The sequence below is a fragment of the Capra hircus genome, chromosome 10 (genome assembly GCF_001704415.2).
Source record: "Capra hircus breed San Clemente chromosome 10, ASM170441v1, whole genome shotgun sequence".
Classification (NCBI taxonomy): domain Eukaryota; kingdom Metazoa; phylum Chordata; class Mammalia; order Artiodactyla; family Bovidae; genus Capra; species Capra hircus.
This window is the reverse complement of record NC_030817.1, coordinates 93,648,393-93,666,999: the sequence shown is the minus strand read 5'-3', so window position 1 is coordinate 93,666,999 and position 18,607 is coordinate 93,648,393. Positions and strand designations below refer to the sequence as shown.

Sequence of the window (18,607 nt, the reverse complement as noted above, 5' to 3'; positions counted from 1 at the left end):
CTGGAGCAGTGAAACATGGAAATGCATTTCAGAGCATGGCAGCTGGACCAGGACTCAGAAATTGGCAAAGTGCATCCTCACTTTGACCATGCTGCTAGCAAATATTCAGCACTTAATTTGATATTACCATAACATACAGGAAGTCACTTTCTTAATGATGGAGAGATAACTTATCTGCCAGAGCTGCATTGCTAGCACCATAATGAGCTGGCACGACCTACGCTGTTTCAGGCTAAAACCTTCTCTTCTATCTCCACTGCGGTCCTCTGGGTCTCATGGGAGGGCTCCACTGAACTGTGGCTCAGCTGTTAGAGGTAAACCCCAAGTGTTTTGTGTGTGGTACCCTCTGGCTTCCTCTCCCCGTGGAAGGCGAATAGAATACATCCCGACTTCTGGTTAGAGGCTATAATTGTTTCATACCAGAACTTTAGCACTGTCAGCTCCTTGCCCAGTTTCTAGAATCTGTCCTTAATGATCAGAAAGGAACACTCTGATTCCAGACCCCAGACTAAAAAGTAGCCTTTTGAGCCATTTAATAGCCAACTCCTATCAGAATCCCAGGGCAAATGATTCTATTCAGGGAACATAACTTAGGATATAATCTAAGTGCCGTGAAAGTTGCAACACTTGAAAGCCACACTTGTCACCCACAGTATGGACTTGATCTGTGATGTTATACCTCTGACTCTTGGTAGGGGTTACATTTGCATTTACTGTGAAAGCACTGCTCATCTCTGCAGGGCATTTCAGGACCTACTCTGGAGAGGCGCTCTGTCTCTTCACTCATATGATAAGAATCAGTAATTCCTCACATTCCCTTCCCTGCTGTGCATCAAGAGACAGAGTGTCCGTGTCAGGGTTACATCTCCAGGGTCCAGACATTTGCTTTGCCCCTCCTCATCTTGATTTGCACTCTTGTATTCGGGTATTCTAGTTTTGTCTTTTATGCACGCGTGCATGCTAAGTTACTTAAGTTGTGTCCGACTCTTTGCAACCCTATGGACTGTAGTCCACCAGGCTCCTCTGTCTATGGGATTTCCCAGGCAAGAGTACTGGAGTGAGTTGCCTTGCCTTTATCCAGGGCATCTTCCTGACCCAGGGATCGAACCCACATCTCCTGTGGCTCCTGCATTGCAGATGGAGTCTTTACTGCTGAGCCACCCAGGAAACCCTTTGTCTTTTATAAGCTACTCTAAATTGTGTAATAAAGAGGCAGGAAATGTTGAAATTAAAATGGTGTGTACTTATGAGCAGCACCTTTTCTGTGCAGCTAGAGAAAATAAAGCTGAACAGTCACTGCAAACACTTTTTAAAAGGGAAAGTTGTTTTTTTTTTCCCTCCATGCTCAATACTTTACTTTTGGTCATCAGATATGGAGCTGTTTTTTTCCCAATACCAAGTAATTCTTTAATTCCCAGTAGACACCAACTCGATGGACGTGAATCTGAGTGAACTCCGGGAGTTGGTGATGGACAGGGAGGCCTGGCATGTTGCAATTCATGGGGTCGCAAAGAGTTGGACACGACTGAGCAACTGAACTGAACTGAGACACCAACTGGATGTTTTAAAATGTAACTCAGTTCTGATATAATCTACCATGGAGAAGGGAATGGCAACCCACTCCAGTATTCTTGCCTGGAGAATTCCTGGACAGAGGAGCTTGGTGGGCTACAGTCCATGGGGTCGCAAAGAATCTGACATGACTGAGTGACAAGCATGTGTCCAAGTACGTGCGTGCATGCACACACACACATGTGCACACACACACACACTTGGAGATAGCATCAGATTCCACAGGTTAAGGACTCCATCCCCACAAGAGTGCCTTCATTTCAGACACCAAACACAAATCAGATCATCACCTGTACCTCTGACCAACTGGCTGCACATTGGAGTTCTCATGACCCCCTCCTCAGGTTTGATAACTTGGCAGGATGGCTCACAGAACTCAAGGAAACATTTCCTCACATTTACTGATGTATTATAAGACATTCCAGCTCAGGAGCAGCCAGACAGAAGAGATGCACACACTGGGCCAGGCATGAATGGCAGGGGAGCACGGCGCTCTGTGCCCCACCCAGGCCCACCCCTTCCCAGTGCTTCTGTGCGCTCACCAACCAGGAAGCCCATCAAATCTTGCTGTTCAAGAGATTTTATAGAGCGTCATCTCCAGCCCTGTGTCCCCAACTCCCTAAACAACCTCTAATCACTTGCTCTTTTCTGGTAATGATTCCAAAATTCAGCCTTTGTGCACCGGTGCCTTATCAAATCTCCAAGACAGAGTTTTGGGTGAAGTAGAAAAGAATAAGTTCATTGCTTTGCCAGACAAAGAGGAACACACAGGCTCTTGCCCTCGAAAACTGTCCCAACCCCAGAAGATTTGGTGAGGAGTTATTATAGCAAGTTATTATAGTTCAAGGGCAGGGCTGCTGATAAGATTAGACTGTGTGATTAGGGCCTACACTCCTTTATTCTATTTTTAACACCAAAAACATTTGTATTGGGGTATAGCCCTTTAACAGTGTTGGGGTAGTTTCAGTGAATAGTGAAGGGACTCAGCCATACATATACAGGTGGCTATTCTCTGGCCTCAGGTAATCTAATGAGTTCTGGCTCTGAGCTCTTCTTGAAGAGCTTCTCTGGATCCTTTAATCTGGAATGAAGAATGCTGACATCTTCCATTTGTTGGGGGTTTTAGTTCTCTGTGTTCAGTCTGTCCTACTCTTTGCGACCCCATGGACTGTAGCCCACCAGGCTCCTCTGTCCATGGAATTTTCTGGGCAAGAATACTGGAGTGCGTTGCCATGTCCTACTCCAAAGGACCTTCCTGACCCAGGGATCCAACCCTAGCCTCTTGCATCTCATACATTGGCAGGTGGGTTCTTTACCACTGCATACCTGGGAAGCCTTAAAGATATGTCTATGTATATCCCTTGAGGTAGAATCAGGACCCTGCCCCAAGCATGCACTATTGTTTCTTGACTCCTCCCTTGTCTCAGCATCCCTTCCCTTCCCTGATTAGCAGTAGTTTGAATCTGCCCCTGGGACTCAAGGAAACCTCACGGAGGCTGGAGTCTATTCCCTACAAACAAGGAATGGGGGACATGGAAAGGCTTCAGTGCTCAGAAGCCCCACAGGTCCTGCTAAGTTTCAATTACAGATCACCATAACAGATGTAATAGTAATGGAAATATTTGGTGAGCATTACCAAAATGTGACCCAGAGACATGAAGTGAGCAAATACTGCTGGGAAAATGATGCTGATAGACTTTCCAGACCCAGAGTTGCCACAAATGGTCAATTTGTTAAAAAAAAATACAGTATCTTTCAAGTATAATCAAATGATGTACCATAAAATGAGCTATGTCTGTCCCTAGGGTAAGGTCCAGAAGACTCCTGAGTACAGGAGCTTACATCATCCTGGAGTTTGGGGTGCACTGCCCTGCCAGCATGTGGATGCATTCACCAGTGTGAAAGCTCTCTAGATTTATGAAGAGTTCATTATGTGAGCATGGTTGATTAAATCATTGACCACTTGTAATTGAACTCAACCTTCAGCCTCTCTCCCCTCCCCAAGGTGGGGTGGGATAGGCTGCAAGTTCCAAGCCTCTCATCATATGGTTAGCTTTTATGGAGACCAACCCCATCTTGAGCAAACCTCAAATTAAAGCAATGGTAATATATAATTTTCTTTTATTATGCAGAAAACCCAAGGTTTTAAAAACTGATAAAAACTCAGTATTAACTGGAAGGGATCATGGTGAAATTACTGCTTAGAGGCTGTTGTGGGAATTCTAAAAACAGGTGCAACATTTTTGGAGGGGAGAGTCTAGCAACCTTAACTGTTTCTCCCTGTAGGTAAAGTGCTTCCTCTGGCTGCTTTCAAGATTTTTCTCTTTGTCTTGGTGTATATTTCTTTGGGTTATCACATTTGGGATTCCTTCAGCTTCTTGAATCTGTAGATTTGTGTCCCTTGCCAAATTTGTGAACCATTATTTCAAATTTCAGCTATTATTTATTTGAATACTTTCTCTTCTCCTTCTTGAACTCCAGTGACATAAGTATTAGATCTCTTGTTAAGGTCCTACAGGTTGCTGATGTTCTTTTTTTAAGTCTATTTTCTGTTTTTCAAATTGGATTTCTATTGTTCTACCTTCAATTTACTGATTCTTTCACTTCTCTCCTTCATTCTGCTGTTGAGCCTAATCACTAAGATTTTTATTTTGGTTATTGTATTTTTCATTTATAAAATTTCAATTTGGTTCTTCTTTATGTCTTCTATTTCTTTCCTGAGACTTTCTATCTTTTCTATTTTTTGATGATGTGTTCTATACTACAAGTGTATTCAAGAGTTTCAAGCATGTTCGTAATACCCAGGGATTGAACTGGGTCTCCTGCATTACTGGCAGATTCTTTACCATCTGAGCCATCAGGGAAGCCCTCATAATTGCCCACTGAAGCCTTATTATCATGATGGCTTGAAAATCTTCGTCAGATAATGCTAACATCTCTGTCATCTCAATGTTGACATCTCTTTATTGTCGCTTTCTATTTGAGATCTTCCAGGTTATCCAGTGGAGAAGGCAATGGCACCCCACTCCAGTACTCTTGCCTGGAAAATCCATGGACGGAGGAGCCTGGTAGGCTGCAGTCCATGGGGTCGCTAAGAGTCGGACACGACTGAGTGACTTCACTTTCACTTTTCTCTTTCATGCATTGGAGAAGGAAATGGCAGCCCACTCCAGTGTTCTTGCCTGGAGAATCCCAGGGACAGAGGAGCCTGGTGGGCTGCTGTCTATGGGGTCGCACAGAGTCGGAAACGACTGAAGCGACTTAGCAGCAGCAGCAGCAGCAGCAGCAGCAGCAACAACAGGTTATTCAGATGACAAGTAGTATTCAATTGAAAGCAGTCATTTTCATACTATGTTCTGAGGCTTCTGATCTTATTTAAGCCTTTAGTTTTGGTTGGCTTCCCCAGACACCTGTCTTGGAGGAGAAGGGATGCCACCCATTACTGCCTGGAAGTAGATGTCCAGGTTCCCATCAACCTCCATTGACACCCGAGAAAGGGTGTCCTCATTCCTGCTGCACAGGGGTGGGAGTCCAGGCTCCCCTCATGATTATTGATACTGTGAAGGGAAGAAGAGACAAGCTCATTACTGGCCAGGAGGGATGAAAATCCTAGCTTCCTTCTTAGCCTCCCCTCCACACCACCCCAATGGTGATGCTGAGGCCCCTCATTACAGGTCCATGAGGGTGGGAGTCCAGGTTCTCTGCTCGACCTTTGTTGGTGTGGCTGGCAGTTGAGTTGCAATTTTTTTCTGGTATTTGGTTGGAAAAGAGAGGTTATCATCTAAGTATTTTCTGTCTTGCTAGGATGCCTCTATCCTGGCCCTTTGGATAGAGAGAGCAGGCTTTGGTTTGGGTGTTACTTAAATCTGTACCTATTGGTATTTCCTTCTGCCAGCTTCTTAAGTTCCAAGTCTCAGATCTATGAAGCAAAAAGAAAATGCAGGAACTCACCATTCCCCAGGTCTGCAGCAGCTCTGCCAGTTTCCTTTATCTTCCAGAGTTGTCTTAGGTTTATTTTATAACATTGAGGACTTCTAGCTATGTTTAACAGGAAGAATAAGAAAAATATGTCTATCCATCTCAGTATGAATTTTAATATTGTTCATTTATTTACTCAATAACTTTTTTGGGAGTGTCGGTGTTACAACCCAGATGTATGACTGTCTGCTGTGGCTCTCAGCACCCTCCCATTAGGTCTGAGTGGGGCTCTGGGAATCAGTTTCTAAGAAGCTTACCTGGTATTTGGAGGTGTACAGACGTGTCCATCAACTATGGCCTTAGATGAACTCCAGGTTGCCTCCCAGGGCTCACTTTCATTCTGTCATTATTTATCCCAGCCCAGGGACTCACTTCCTAGCTGAGGTTTATCAGATAAATGATAAGACACAAAGGCTTCCATTATGAACTGTCTGTGAATATATTTGCATTTAAACAGGAACAAGCAATAATACAACCCTTGGTGGTTGTAGGCTGGGAGGGAGCTGGAGGCCCACTTTGGGCCCAGGGATTCCTTCAAGCTCACAGCTGCAGGGAAGTCCTCCACTTGTTTGTAAGGCAGGCCCTGCTTGCCGAGATACAGGATGCCATCTTCTAAGTTAAGGAGGACACATACACATGACACACACCTACACTTACTGCTTAGATGAGACACATTTTCTCTTCCTTTGAAAACTAGAAAGCAGTTGAATTCAGTCTTTCCTGATTTCAGAATGTGAAACTTGGGTTTTTTTCTTCCGCAAAAGCAAGGTGATAGTCTGGCATCAATAAACAAACATGGACCAACTAATGTCCATTAAAATGCCCATTTGGGATTAGTAGATACAGGTGTGTTGGTTACTCAGTTGTGTCCAACTCTGTGCGACCCCATGGACTGTAGCCCATCAGGCTCCTCTGTCTGTGGAATTCCCCAGGCAAGAACACTGGAATGGGTTGCCATTCTCTCCTTCAGGGGATCTTCCCAACCCAGGGATTGAACCAAGGTCTCCTGCATTGCGGGCAGATGCTTTACTGTCTGAGACACCAGAGAAGCCCAGTAGATACAGACTACTATATATAAAATAAACAACAAAGTCCTGCTGTATCACACAGGGAGTTATACTCAGTCTCCTGTAGTAAACCATAATGGAAAAGAACATGTGTGTGCTTATGTATAGACACATATGCACACGCATATGTATAAAACTGAATCACTTTGCTGTACACCAAAAACTAACACAACACTGTAAATTAACTTTACTTCAGTTTTTTTTAATGCCCATTACAGAAATATTGTATTTTGAAGATATCAGAAAATTCCTTAGTTCATTTCACAAGCATCCTTTGCATCCTTGTGCCAGTCCTGAAAGAAGTTGTGATGAGTCTCTGTAAAAGGCTCCACAGCCCCACCCTAGAGATGTAGCCAGGACCTAAATAAGGCTAAACGCCAAAGGGAGAGCCCTGAGGTTTAGGAGGGGAGCAGGAAGGAGGCCAGTCCAGCAGGGAGAGCTTTCACTGCTGTCCAGAGTCCAGCTAATAGCTGGAAGGAAAGGAAATGATGCAGGTTAGATGAGAAACTGATTGCCTCTAGTGAAAACGAGCTGTGCAAAGCGGCATAAAGTAAGACAGCAGGTCCAGGGAGAGGGCAAGAGAAGAGGTCATGCAAAGCCTTAGGAGCGGCCTCCCCTGAGGCCCATGGTGTGTCTCATGGCCCTCAATCTCCCCACGCCACATCATGAACGTGTTCTCTTGGCTGTGTTGCGCTGTGTGATATTTCCTACCGAACACATCCAGACAAAGAAGATCCTGTATGTGAAGGGGGCTTCCCAGGTGGTGCCAGCGGTAAAGAAGCCGCCTGCTGATGCAGGAGACATGAGACGTGGGTTCAATCCCTGGAGAAGGAAGTGGAAACCCACTCCAGTATACTTGCCTAGAGAATCCCATGAACAGAGGAGCCTGACAGGCTATAGTCCATAGGGTTGCAAAGAGTCGGACATGACTGAAGTGACTTAGCATGCAAACGTATATGTAAAGGTGTTCGTTGCAATCTTGTTTATGTTCCCCCAAGTTTGGAAAGCTCTGATTATCCAATGTTATGGTTATAGAGATAATGGTTCTGTACTAAATCATTTCATTTTAAATAAAACACAAATAACCTGGGACGAGAAGCTTTATGATTGATTGGGGGAAAGCAGAAAAGGAAAGCTGTAGAAATCCTGTGATTTGCAAAAATATGGATATGATTGGATACTAAAGGGAATTCAGAAACAAAAAACATTTGTTGGAGAGGTGGAGTGGATGTTTTTCTTTTGTAGGTTCTGTTAGTACATAACAGTAAATTGAAACCAATTCAAAAGTGCAGATATTTCTGGAAGAATTGCAGTCATGTCTGACTCAGTTTTATTTGGCAAGCAAAGGAAAATACATCCTCAAGGTGTGAGGGTGGGCCTACCGAAAAGACGCAAAGAGAAGCCGGAGGCTCAATTTTGGCTCTTCTTTTTATATGTTTTCTCTCCTCCCCCTGAGCCTGTCCTCTGTAAACTGGGCTAGCCAGGAGGGCTGTTTGCTTCACCTGAGGTTCTCACTCTGGTCCTCGGACCTGCCTTTGTTCTATTTTCATGTACTGTTTCCTTTCTTTGTCTTTTAGCCACTGCTGTTTTAGACACTTTTCCTTATTCTAACTACGTAACACCACCCTCCAAAGACTTGAGCACAAGGTGGCTTGTGCTTGGGGTGTTTGTGGAAGTTCATGGCTTCCTTTAAATAAGAACAAGGAAACAAATGAACTAATAAAAAGCTTGTTTACTTATACACAGATAATCCCAAGGGAGAGCCACTTTGAGAATGATTTTTCTAATACAACTGTGTCTGCTGTGTGTAGAAAATCACACCCTCCAGCTTCAAGTATCTGAAGAAATAACTTATCTGTTATTTCACACAGTCATGTTTTCTGGAGTGCCAACACTAATTTAAGGAGGCTGTGTGCTTTGTGTCCACACCAGATTGTCATCTAAACAACTGCCTCTGCTTGATAAATGGAAGCAGAGATTCTTAGGAGATAAGAATTTGACCGTCTTATTTAGAGGCTTCAGATACCAGATGCTCCTGACACGTCTCTCTCGGTGCTGCTCTGAGGTCTCAGGAAGTCCTCTATTCCTCTGTTATAGTTTCAGTAATAAAAGGAGATAGCTGCCTGTATTTTATACCCTGTTCTGAGTTGTGCCCGAGTTTGATAACTTGGCAAAATGCAGTTATTTTAGCCCCAGTGCAAATTCTCCCTGGCTCACTCGGCAGTTTTAGCATCAAGAGACTTCTTCATACAGAATGTTTCCCATTCGCTTATCAGTAACACACACGCCAGCCATTTTCCTCAGAACAATACAGCTTATCTCACTACCATAAGATATATTGGGTAATTTATACTTCTAGAATCTAGAAACTAACATGTAGTTTAAAAAAAAAAAGTGGAAGAAGCTAGTCTGAAAAGGCTGCATACTATATAATTTGAGTTATATGACATTCTGGAAAAGACAAAACTATGGAGATAGTAAAAGGATCAGAGGTTGCCAAGATTTCTGGGGCATTGAAACTGTTATTCTGCATGATGCTGTAGTGGTGGATACATGTCATTATACATTTGTCAAAACCCATGAAATACACAGCACAGTGAGCTCTAATGTCAACTATGGACTTTAATTCATAATAATATATTAATTTTGGCTCATCGGTTGTAACAAGGGGCTTCCAAGGTGGCTCGGTGGTAAAGAATCCGCCTGCCAATGCAGGACACACAGGAGACACGGGTTCGATCCCTGGTTTGGGAAGATCCCCTGGAAGTGGGCATTGCAACCCAATCCAGTGTTCTTGCCTAGAAAACCCCACAGACAGAGAAGCCTGGTGGACCGTAGTCCATGGGGTCACGTGGAATCGGACACAGCTGAGCAACTGAGCACGCATGCACTCATGAATTATAAAAAATGAACCACACTAAGATGTTAACAATAGAGGTGCAAGGCGAGGGACGATATGGAAATTCCCTTTTTTTTCACTCAATTTTTGGAGCCTTAAAACTGCTCAAAAAAATCTTCTAATTAAAAAAACAAAAATAGTTTGGCCTCATGGCATCTCCATGGAGCTAGGGAAAGCCGAAGATGATGGTGTCATTCTACTTAAGTATTCTGTGGTACCCAACATGTAACCTTCAAGCAATTTCATTTGAAAATAGTTATCAGTACATTAAATCTCCTATCTCTCTGGTGGTTGCTGAGATTGCTAGTCTCTTTCTTTAAAAACAAACCAAAAAGAAAAAGAAGCATACACAATGAGCTCACCCTCTTTTCGAGAAGTTCCTGTTTTCCTCCATCAGAGATTCTGTTACACACCTTCCAAGATCCAAACAGTTGGCAACTTTGCAACACTGCAGAGGTTGCTTACTCCACATTCTAGGTGTTTTGGCCAGAGAAGAAAGGTAGCACTTGCTGCCGTTTGTAGGTCTGTTCTGACCAGCAAAATGAATGGCTTGGTTCCTTCAGCACAAGAGGGGTGCTCTTCCCTTTCCTGTGGTGTGGGAAGGGGGATGGCTGTATAATCCCTGTCGTAAATATCTACACATTGTAGAAAGTATCCCTTGGAATAGCGTAAGTCGTGATAAGTAGTTGTCCTGACTAGCCAAAGGAAAACCTACACTTAACAAATTCACAAAGCAATCAAAGAAAGATGTGTACTAAGTACTGCATTTTACAGCATATAAAATACATTTCTCTCTAGAGGGGAAAAAATGTATCCAGCAGTTACCCTGCATTCAATGTGCCTTTATTACACATATGTACCCAGTCACAGGCAAAAAAAACAGTGAGCTGGCATAAAGGCAGAGGAAATCCGTATTATCTCATGATGTCAGCAGTATCAGTACTCTCATGAACAGGATGAAATTTCTTGCCTGGAAGACCACAGTAAAATTATATTCAACACCCAGAAAGATAGTAAAAGTTTTCTTTTCTGAAGAATGTCTTAAGAAATGGGATGTGTCTTATTTATATACCACCTGACACATGTCAGCAGAGTTAAGCAAGGTTTTCTATGGGCCTTCAGTCTGATTTTCCTCCGTCTTGGGCTTGATTTTCCATCTAGAACTCTGATGAGGGTGCAAGAAATGTGTCCCTAGCTCATTTGAGGCCACCAAGCTCAGGAATCAGTTTCCACTTGCTACCAAAAACGTGTGGGATGAAGTCCTAATAGTTCACCTCCATGGTTCAAGAAAAATGAATGCTACCCAGTCATCCTGGATTTTCTCTGAAAGCTCCTATGCTCTATAATTATTGAAAACATCATAAATGAGCTAAACTAAGAGGAAGTAGGGAGAGAAAGTAAAATTCAAAGACATATATGGTCATACATTTTAATTTAGTTCTGGAAGAGAGAAGAAACTTTTCTGACTCTCTGAATGACCTTTCTCTTTCCGTTCACTAATAAACTCTGGGGTAGAGTAAGAATCAGTCAAGGTGGCAAGAAAGTCAACAGAGGGCTGCAGGACCAATACCAGCGGCTGGGGTTCTCTGCTTCCAGATGTGCTGACAGATATCTGATGACTTGCTCTAAGGACGCACAGGGCTTCCCTGGGGGCTCAGTGCTAAAGAACCCACCTGCCGATGCTGGAGACGTGGGTTCCATCCCTGGGCTGGGAAGATCCCCTGGAGAAGGAAATGGCAAACCACTCCAGCATTCTTGTCTGGGAAATCCCGCAGACAGAGGAGCCTGGCTGGCTACAGTCCATGGGTCACAAAGAGTCAGACATGACTGAGCGACTAAACAGGGCATATAGAATAGTCTACGTGAAGATCACTGATAATTCTTGTAGGAGACACTTGTGTCTAAAGTTGGACTCTGGGAAGACACTTTCTCAGCCTTGTTCATGTCTCTGTCCTTTGCAGGGCAACAGGCTTTGGCTTCTTGAATGCACTCTGCAAAGCAGCGGCCGTCCTGGGAAACTTGATATTTGGCTCCCTGGTCAGCATCACCAAAGCTATCCCCATCCTGCTGGCCTCCACCGTGCTGGTGTGTGGAGGACTCGTGGGGCTGCGCCTGCCTGACACACGAACCCAGGTCCTGATGTAATGGGAAAAAAGCCATCCATCCTGTACTTCCTTCTCCTGCCCTGGGCCAACTCCCCCTACTGACTCAAGGCTCCAGAAAGGTGGTCAAATACCAGAACACTAACCTGCTGTGACGACAAAGCAGATGCCTACCGTCTCATCCCTTCAGTGTGATTGTGCAGGGTTTGGGGTTTGGTTTTTTCTTTTTTTTTTATTCGTGCATTGTTGTCTTTCCTAACTGTGATGCTACTGCCTTCCAGAAATCAGAATTTTTTAGTGTCTTGTGAGTCGAGCCTTCCCGAGATCCTCCTCATTGAAGGTTCAGAAGCTAAGAAGAGGACTGGACTGCTGTAAGAAACAATCCTGGTCCTAATTCAGCATTCACGGGAAAGATAAATCGGCGTATTAGTGCATCTGTGCTGAGGGGAGAGATTTTTTTTTTGCAGTGATATTTCCTGTTTACTTAGAAAAGGACACCCAGCAATTCTTGCTGTTACAGCAGGGCCTTTCAAAAGAAAAGAAAAAAAAAAAAGCCCTGCGGCACCAAACTGAACTGGGTGGGGCTCTTTCAGGCTTGACAATTAAGATGACTCTGCTGACAAGAAAAATAGAGGCTCTGCAGTTGGCAACAAAGATCTGAGAGCGGCATGAGCAAGATTTCTGCCAGGAAGCCTGACGAAGTTCTGCAAAATACGAGGAAAGGGGCCTTTAGTCGTGTCTGTGATTGTGGCACGTGGTTCAGAATGTCAGATGGTCATAACTCAGATCTTCAGCCTGCCTTCACCTCCGCCCTGCTCCCACCCCCGGCTGCCATCCATCTTGCCAGATAACACAATCAATGGGAAAAAGCCACTTTCTAACTGGATCTGCCCACCTGATTCCGCCATTCTGGCAAACTCTCTCGAGATTGTCAGCCATCTAAGTTGTTGTAAGTTGAAAGTGAGTTAGAAATTCAGACCTAAAGCCATTTGTAAATGCCAAATGATACCTCGAGGGGACCAGTGTCTTGGGGCCAGTGTCCCTGGGGAAGTGACATTGGATTTTCTAACAGTGCCCCTGGTTGGAGCCAGTCAGTGTCTTCCTAGCCTCTGCCTCTGTGTGAAATGCTGCCTCTGCGTGAAATCGCAGCCTGCTGAGCTCCGTGGAGCCCTTGGGTGGACAAGGGTTGCATCTCCTGGGGGCTTTTGGCTGCTCACTTAGCCTCTGGAATTCTCCTGGCCTGCAAGAGAGAGGTTAGCAGGACATTCCCACAGGCTGTCAGCTATGTGACCTTCTCACCCCTTGGGGCCGCCCCTCCTCCATGCTGGTCCTTTTTACTCATCTTCTTTGAAATCTGAGACCTCCAAGTCGACTTGCAGTGATGACCAGCAGCCAGGAATAAATCCCATATTAAAACAATATTCCTTTTTTAAATTCCCTGTGTCTTGTTAGAGGGTTATCCTTGTTACTTATTACAGGCATTTCCAATAGGTCATGGCCCTGGGCCTCCAGGAAGGGAGAGCCTTTGTTTCCAAGAGTCCTGACACTCAAAGATGTCTTCACCCCAGAGGGCACTCCACCTCTCTCTCCCCTTCCTCCTGATCCTCCTAGAGCTCCAGACTGCAGAGTTCAGACTGTGAAAAGCTGCTTTCATTAACATAAGCCATTAATTGACTCTCCCTTGAAGTAATTCAGGCCCATATGGGGCGGCAGCCTGGTGTGGGGGTGCTGACAGAAAGAGGGCAGCTCCCTGGGGATGCAGGCTCCTGGCCAGAACACCAGGAAAACTCAAACCCCAAACTACAAAGGCGGCTTGAAGAAGGCAAACCAGTAAAGACTAGACGGGATCTAGTGGAACAGTATCAACAAATCTATTACAACAATGTCAACGGAGAGAAGCAGAACCCTCACCTCTGCCTTCCGGAATACTGTTGTAAAACAAAGACAAGTCAGACAACCCATGGACATATCCTGGATGTTCCTCATTATGTACTCTTTTCCCCACCTACCCCTTGGCTTATCTTTTTCAAAGAGACGTATCTGGGGACCTGAGCAGATTTTTTAGTTGCATGTCTCATATGCAGTGCTAACTGCTCAAGGGACAAGTGTATCTCCAGCAACCCATTCAAAAAGAGAAATGGAAACTTGCATGGATGCTGCTATCTCTAGGTCTTCTCCCAGTCAACTCTGCTTACTGTGCTGTCTTTACTTTTAGAAACGTCTCGGATGTCTGCGATCGTTTTAAATGCATCACATATGCAGAGCACAGTTTACACATAATTTTATCTGAATGCTTGATGGATCAGAATAGGATTAACTAGCAGAACCACCCTGGATGAGACCTGCCTGCGTGCATCCCCTTTGGAATGACCTTTTTTGACCTTCTTGTCACTTGAATCCAAACCTCCCAGGTGGCCCAAGAGGGATCTCTTCTAATCTCCTGGACGGTCTACGGTCACAAACCTTCTTGGCCACCACCTTCCCTGTAGTTTTCCCTGCCTCCTTCACATTGTTCCCCGCCCACACTGGCATTTTCTATGAGAGAGCTCAGGTTCTTCTCCAGCTATGTGGTGTGGCCTGTCTGGCTTGTTGTGGAGCGAGCAGGATTAAGATAGAGCCGTGCGATTAGACAGAAACTCTCAATTCTATCCAGTGCAGCAGGCTGTTGGCACTCGGAATCGCAGCCAGCGTCTCATTTCATCTGCAATAGAAAGAAAATGAGAGTACACGCGTAAATGGAGGCCTGGGAAACTGTCCCACTGGCTCCTAGATTTCTAACTCCTTTTCTATCTAAAATTTCCTCACGTGCTTTGAATCAATCCAGAACGTTCCCGAATCCTGTTATTATCCCTGGTCCTCTCAGTAGGAAACAAACCCAGCTGTTCCACTCTGTAAGTCCTGAACCACATTATACCCCCAGTAATAGGTTTTACTCTCCTCTCATTTAATCTCACTGCCTTGGAAACCAAACCCAGCAGCCAGGGATTATTTTACACCCTAAGGACTAACCCTGGGAGATAAGACAGATGGGTCCTAGCCCAAACTCTCCCACTAACCAACAGGGAGACCCAGATCTCGCTGAGGAGGGTGTGAATCATTGAGTATCTCTGATCCTCAGTCGCCCCATCTGTGGAGCAAAGGATTGGCACTAATTTGCTGCTGGGACTAGTCCAAGACTCTAGAAGACCTTCACAAAAATAGGTTCATCTTACTGTCTACGTTCTTCTGATGCTAAACTCATCTTTACAAGCACCAAACAGGTTGAATTTAGAAAGTGAAAACCTAGGCGAGCTTGCAAGAGCTCAGGAAGTTGGTTGGGAAGGCCCTGTGGGACAGGTGAGAGGACGGCTCCCGTGTTGTTTGTGCCGCAGCTTCTTAGAATCCCAAGCATCATCTCCATTCACTGTTGGTTCGGTGGTTCCCAGCGCCTGCCCAGGAGAGGGCCCCGCCCTGCGGGACACAGACATTAGAAGCCTCGCTCATCGGTCCTATGAGAAAGGATGCCCCCCAGAGCTCTCCTGGCTCTACTCCATTGCGTTGATGAAACATGGTCTTACGTGATTTTACCTGAGTGTCAGATGCACCTTCATTCACAAATCTCACTGAATCTAAGTTCAGGTTTGCACTAAATTATGTCACTGCTCTTCTGGATGTCTTGGGATATCAAGCGAGAGGTGGGAAATATAGTGACAGAGAGAAGAGTCCAAGATACTGAGAAGGTTCTAATGAAGAGGTTAGGGCAGGATCAAGATTTCCCAAGGCCTGGGGTCATTTCTAAAGCATTCCATGGAAATAGCTTCTGATTCCCTCTGCCAATCAAAACAGAATATGATATTCTCCAATTTTTTTCTGTCTCATATCCAAATAGCCTTTACCTATTTATCTTCAGTAAAACCCTTCACTTGTTCATGCATTCAAGGTTCTGAAGCCAGAAATGCCTGGATTTGGCCTCCACCTGGTGTCATGGAAAGGCCATTGGTTGATTGTTAAGGGCATGTTGCCTGGATATTTGCATTTCCATTAACTTCCATGTCACTCTGTACTCAGTCCAGGTACCAAACCTACAGAAATACCAGTCAACTTGCTGCAACAAAAAGAAGGGCACAGTAGGGCACTCTGAAATGGACTGTATGTTTCTTACAGTTTTTGTTTCTGCAGGCAAGTGTGTTTTGAGTAAAGCTTCTCTCACAACCTGTAATGTAGACAGAGTTGTCAGTAGCTTCTTGATTTGTTGTGTGTCCCTTCCTTGTTTCAGGAGTGGAGTGACAGTTCTCCATGTGATGTTCTTTTGCTTTGAACACTGACTGCTCTTCCTATCCACGGTGTCTTACCAACCAGACACAGCCGTTTCCAGGACTGACTTTCCTCTCTCTCCATCAAGACCTCCTCAGTCTGGTTTAGGAGTCCCAGGATTTGAGTGGCAAGGATACAGTTCATGGGCCTAGTTTCAGGTTATTAGCACTGGACGGAGGAAGGGCCTGGGCAGAACATTCACGATCACTTGTCATCTCATGAATAAATATTTATTAACTTGCATGTGCTATTGAATAGGTTGAGGCACTATATTGTACGCAGGTAGTTAACCTTTTGCAAGACTTAAATAATGACAGGGTAATGGGGAGAATGAAAGAGAAAACGTCTGTAATGGTGGGGGGGGGGGTCTCATTGATTTCCATTACCTGTTGATACCCCATCCCCATAAACACAAAATGTAATTTTTCCAAATTTATAAGAAGTAACAGCCTACTGTGGGCAGTGCAGAAATTACTCAGAAATTGGCACTATCTTTGACAATTACTTGGCCTTAGTTGGAGGGACTACTTACTGGTACCTACTTGGAACTGAGGAAAGTGGAGCCATATGTGTCCTATTTCTTTAAATATCCTGGCAAGAAGCTGTGCTGACGTGTTAAAGGAAAAGAATCAGCAGCAAAGATGGCCCCATCTGTATAGAGGTGCTGGTCTGTAAAGTTCTGGTTTGTTCTGGGGCCTTCTTTTTCATGGCCTAAACTCCTGGCGGTGCTGGGGAGTCTGTAGAGAGCAGCAGAGTCAGCAAATCCCCCAGCTGTTGCCAGTCCCCGCCTCGGCTTCCCAGGGTGTTTCCCTTCTGATGTTGAAGACTTGTGATGAAGTCAGCTGTCTGCAGATCCCCTAGAGCAGCTTTCCTCATCTTTACTTTCAGCAGATAAGCCACCCAGAAAACAAGTTCTGACAGTCAGTGGCGGGCGATGTTCAGACTTCAGTTTAAGGCCAGCACATGCTGTTGCAAAGTGTCTGGAAGTTGCAAACGGCCTTTGAGGGCTGGGGCCCGAGGTGCAAGCAGAGAAGGTGGTTGTCAGCGACCCGCCTCCTTCCCCTCCCAGAGTCTCCACTTCCTTTTGTTCCACTGACTTTCTCCCCCTTCCCTCCTCCAGGCAGGACTCACTGACCTCCTCTCTTCCTTCTCTTCTTCACCTCTCTTGCCTCCTCTTGACTCTCGCAGCATAGAAATCGAGGCTGAGCTTCACCGGGGCCCTTAGGACTAAGGAATGTGATGCTGTGCTGGCTGGAGAGGCCCCGGGAAGGGCAGCGGGTGTCAGCGGGTGTGAGCTTTGGCTTTGACAAGCTCCCCATGCTGGGCAAAATTTCCAGCTGCTTCCCAGCTCCTGCACACGATGGGCTTGGCACCACTGGCATGAGATCTGAGTGAGGTCCATCTGAGCAAGGTCCATTTCTGAAGCAGAAGTCTTAGAGGTCAAAGCTTGACTCCTGAAAAGCAAGAAGGCTTGCAGTGAGGTGCCTGGAATTCATAGACCTGGAGGCAGTAGACACACCCTCATACTTGGTGCAGAAGGCTGGGTGCCTTCCATGCAGGTGGGGGTGGGGGTGTATTTATTTATTTACTTATTGACATACCTTGAGACACGTGGGATCTTAGTTCAGCAACCAGGGAGCAAAACCATGCCCCCTGCATTGCAAGCACTGAGTCTTAACCACTGCCAGGGAAGTCCTGAGTTTAAGCACTGAAGCTGCAGAGGATGCCTGCTCCCTGCCTACCCTACCATGTCTGTGCTGGCTTCATGACAAGAGTATCCAGAACTGGAAGGAGGAGAAAGCAGACCCTGGCCCTCTGTTCAGACTCTCACAGGGCTTCGCAGCAGCCAGCAGCCCACCCTGGAAGTTGGGGTGCTGAGTCGTAAGCAGATTTCAGGTGCCTGGAGAGTGACTGACAGAGCCGCTCACAGGGGCCAAGTCATCAAAAGCCAGGGAGGGGCTGAAGCAACTGCAAACCGATTCCTCAGAGCCGACCGTTTCAGGAATTTTGTGAGCCAGTTGAGAAACAGTCATTTAAAAAAAATTTTTAGTTAGAGGATAATTACTTCACAATATTGTGATGGTTGCTGCCATACATCAACGTGAATCAGCCATAGGTACACACATGTCCCCTCCCTCCCCACCCCACCTCTCTAGGCTGTCGCAGAACACCTGTGGCATACACTAACTCCCACTGGCGATCTGTTTTATCTGTGGTACTGTATATGTTTCAGTGCTCTTCTCTCAAATCATCCCACCTTCTCCTTCCCACACTGTATCCAAAAGTCTGTTCTCTATGTCTGAGAAACAGCCATTATTAAACATTAACACATGTGAACTTACCGTCATTATATTTTAAAGCAAAGGTAAAAAATATTCAGAACTCATCACTTTCTAATTATTTTCTTCCATTTTAGTATTATCTATGCCTTTGACATAATCAGCAGCTACTGTGTCTGTGTGATAGAAATACCACGTGATCCTGGGTTCCTTCACATCTCTTCCCAACTGCAGGTCCCATGATTTCACCTTTGTAACTTGAAATCGGCCATGGTGGGAGTGCTTACATCACAAATATTGACAGATGCTACCAACCAGACTCCTCCCACCAGACAGTGGTCTGCATACTGCTACCTAAAGCCCTGACCAGGATGTGGCCACCCACTCCATTGACCTGGACCACACCAGATCGAGTCC

At 45.3% G+C, this 18,607-nt stretch overlaps 1 protein-coding gene across 1 annotated transcript in view; it reads left to right on the top strand.

Annotated features, from left to right (window-relative positions):
• The window catches only part of SV2C (synaptic vesicle glycoprotein 2C), a 216,719-nt gene extending 199,175 nt beyond the window's left edge, over nt 1-17,544 (top strand). The window contains exon 13 of the mRNA XM_018053697.1: nt 11,478-17,544. Within this exon, the coding sequence (XP_017909186.1) occupies nt 11,478-11,661 (184 nt within the window). The 3' untranslated portion in view covers nt 11,662-17,544. The remainder of the gene's footprint in view (nt 1-11,477) is intronic.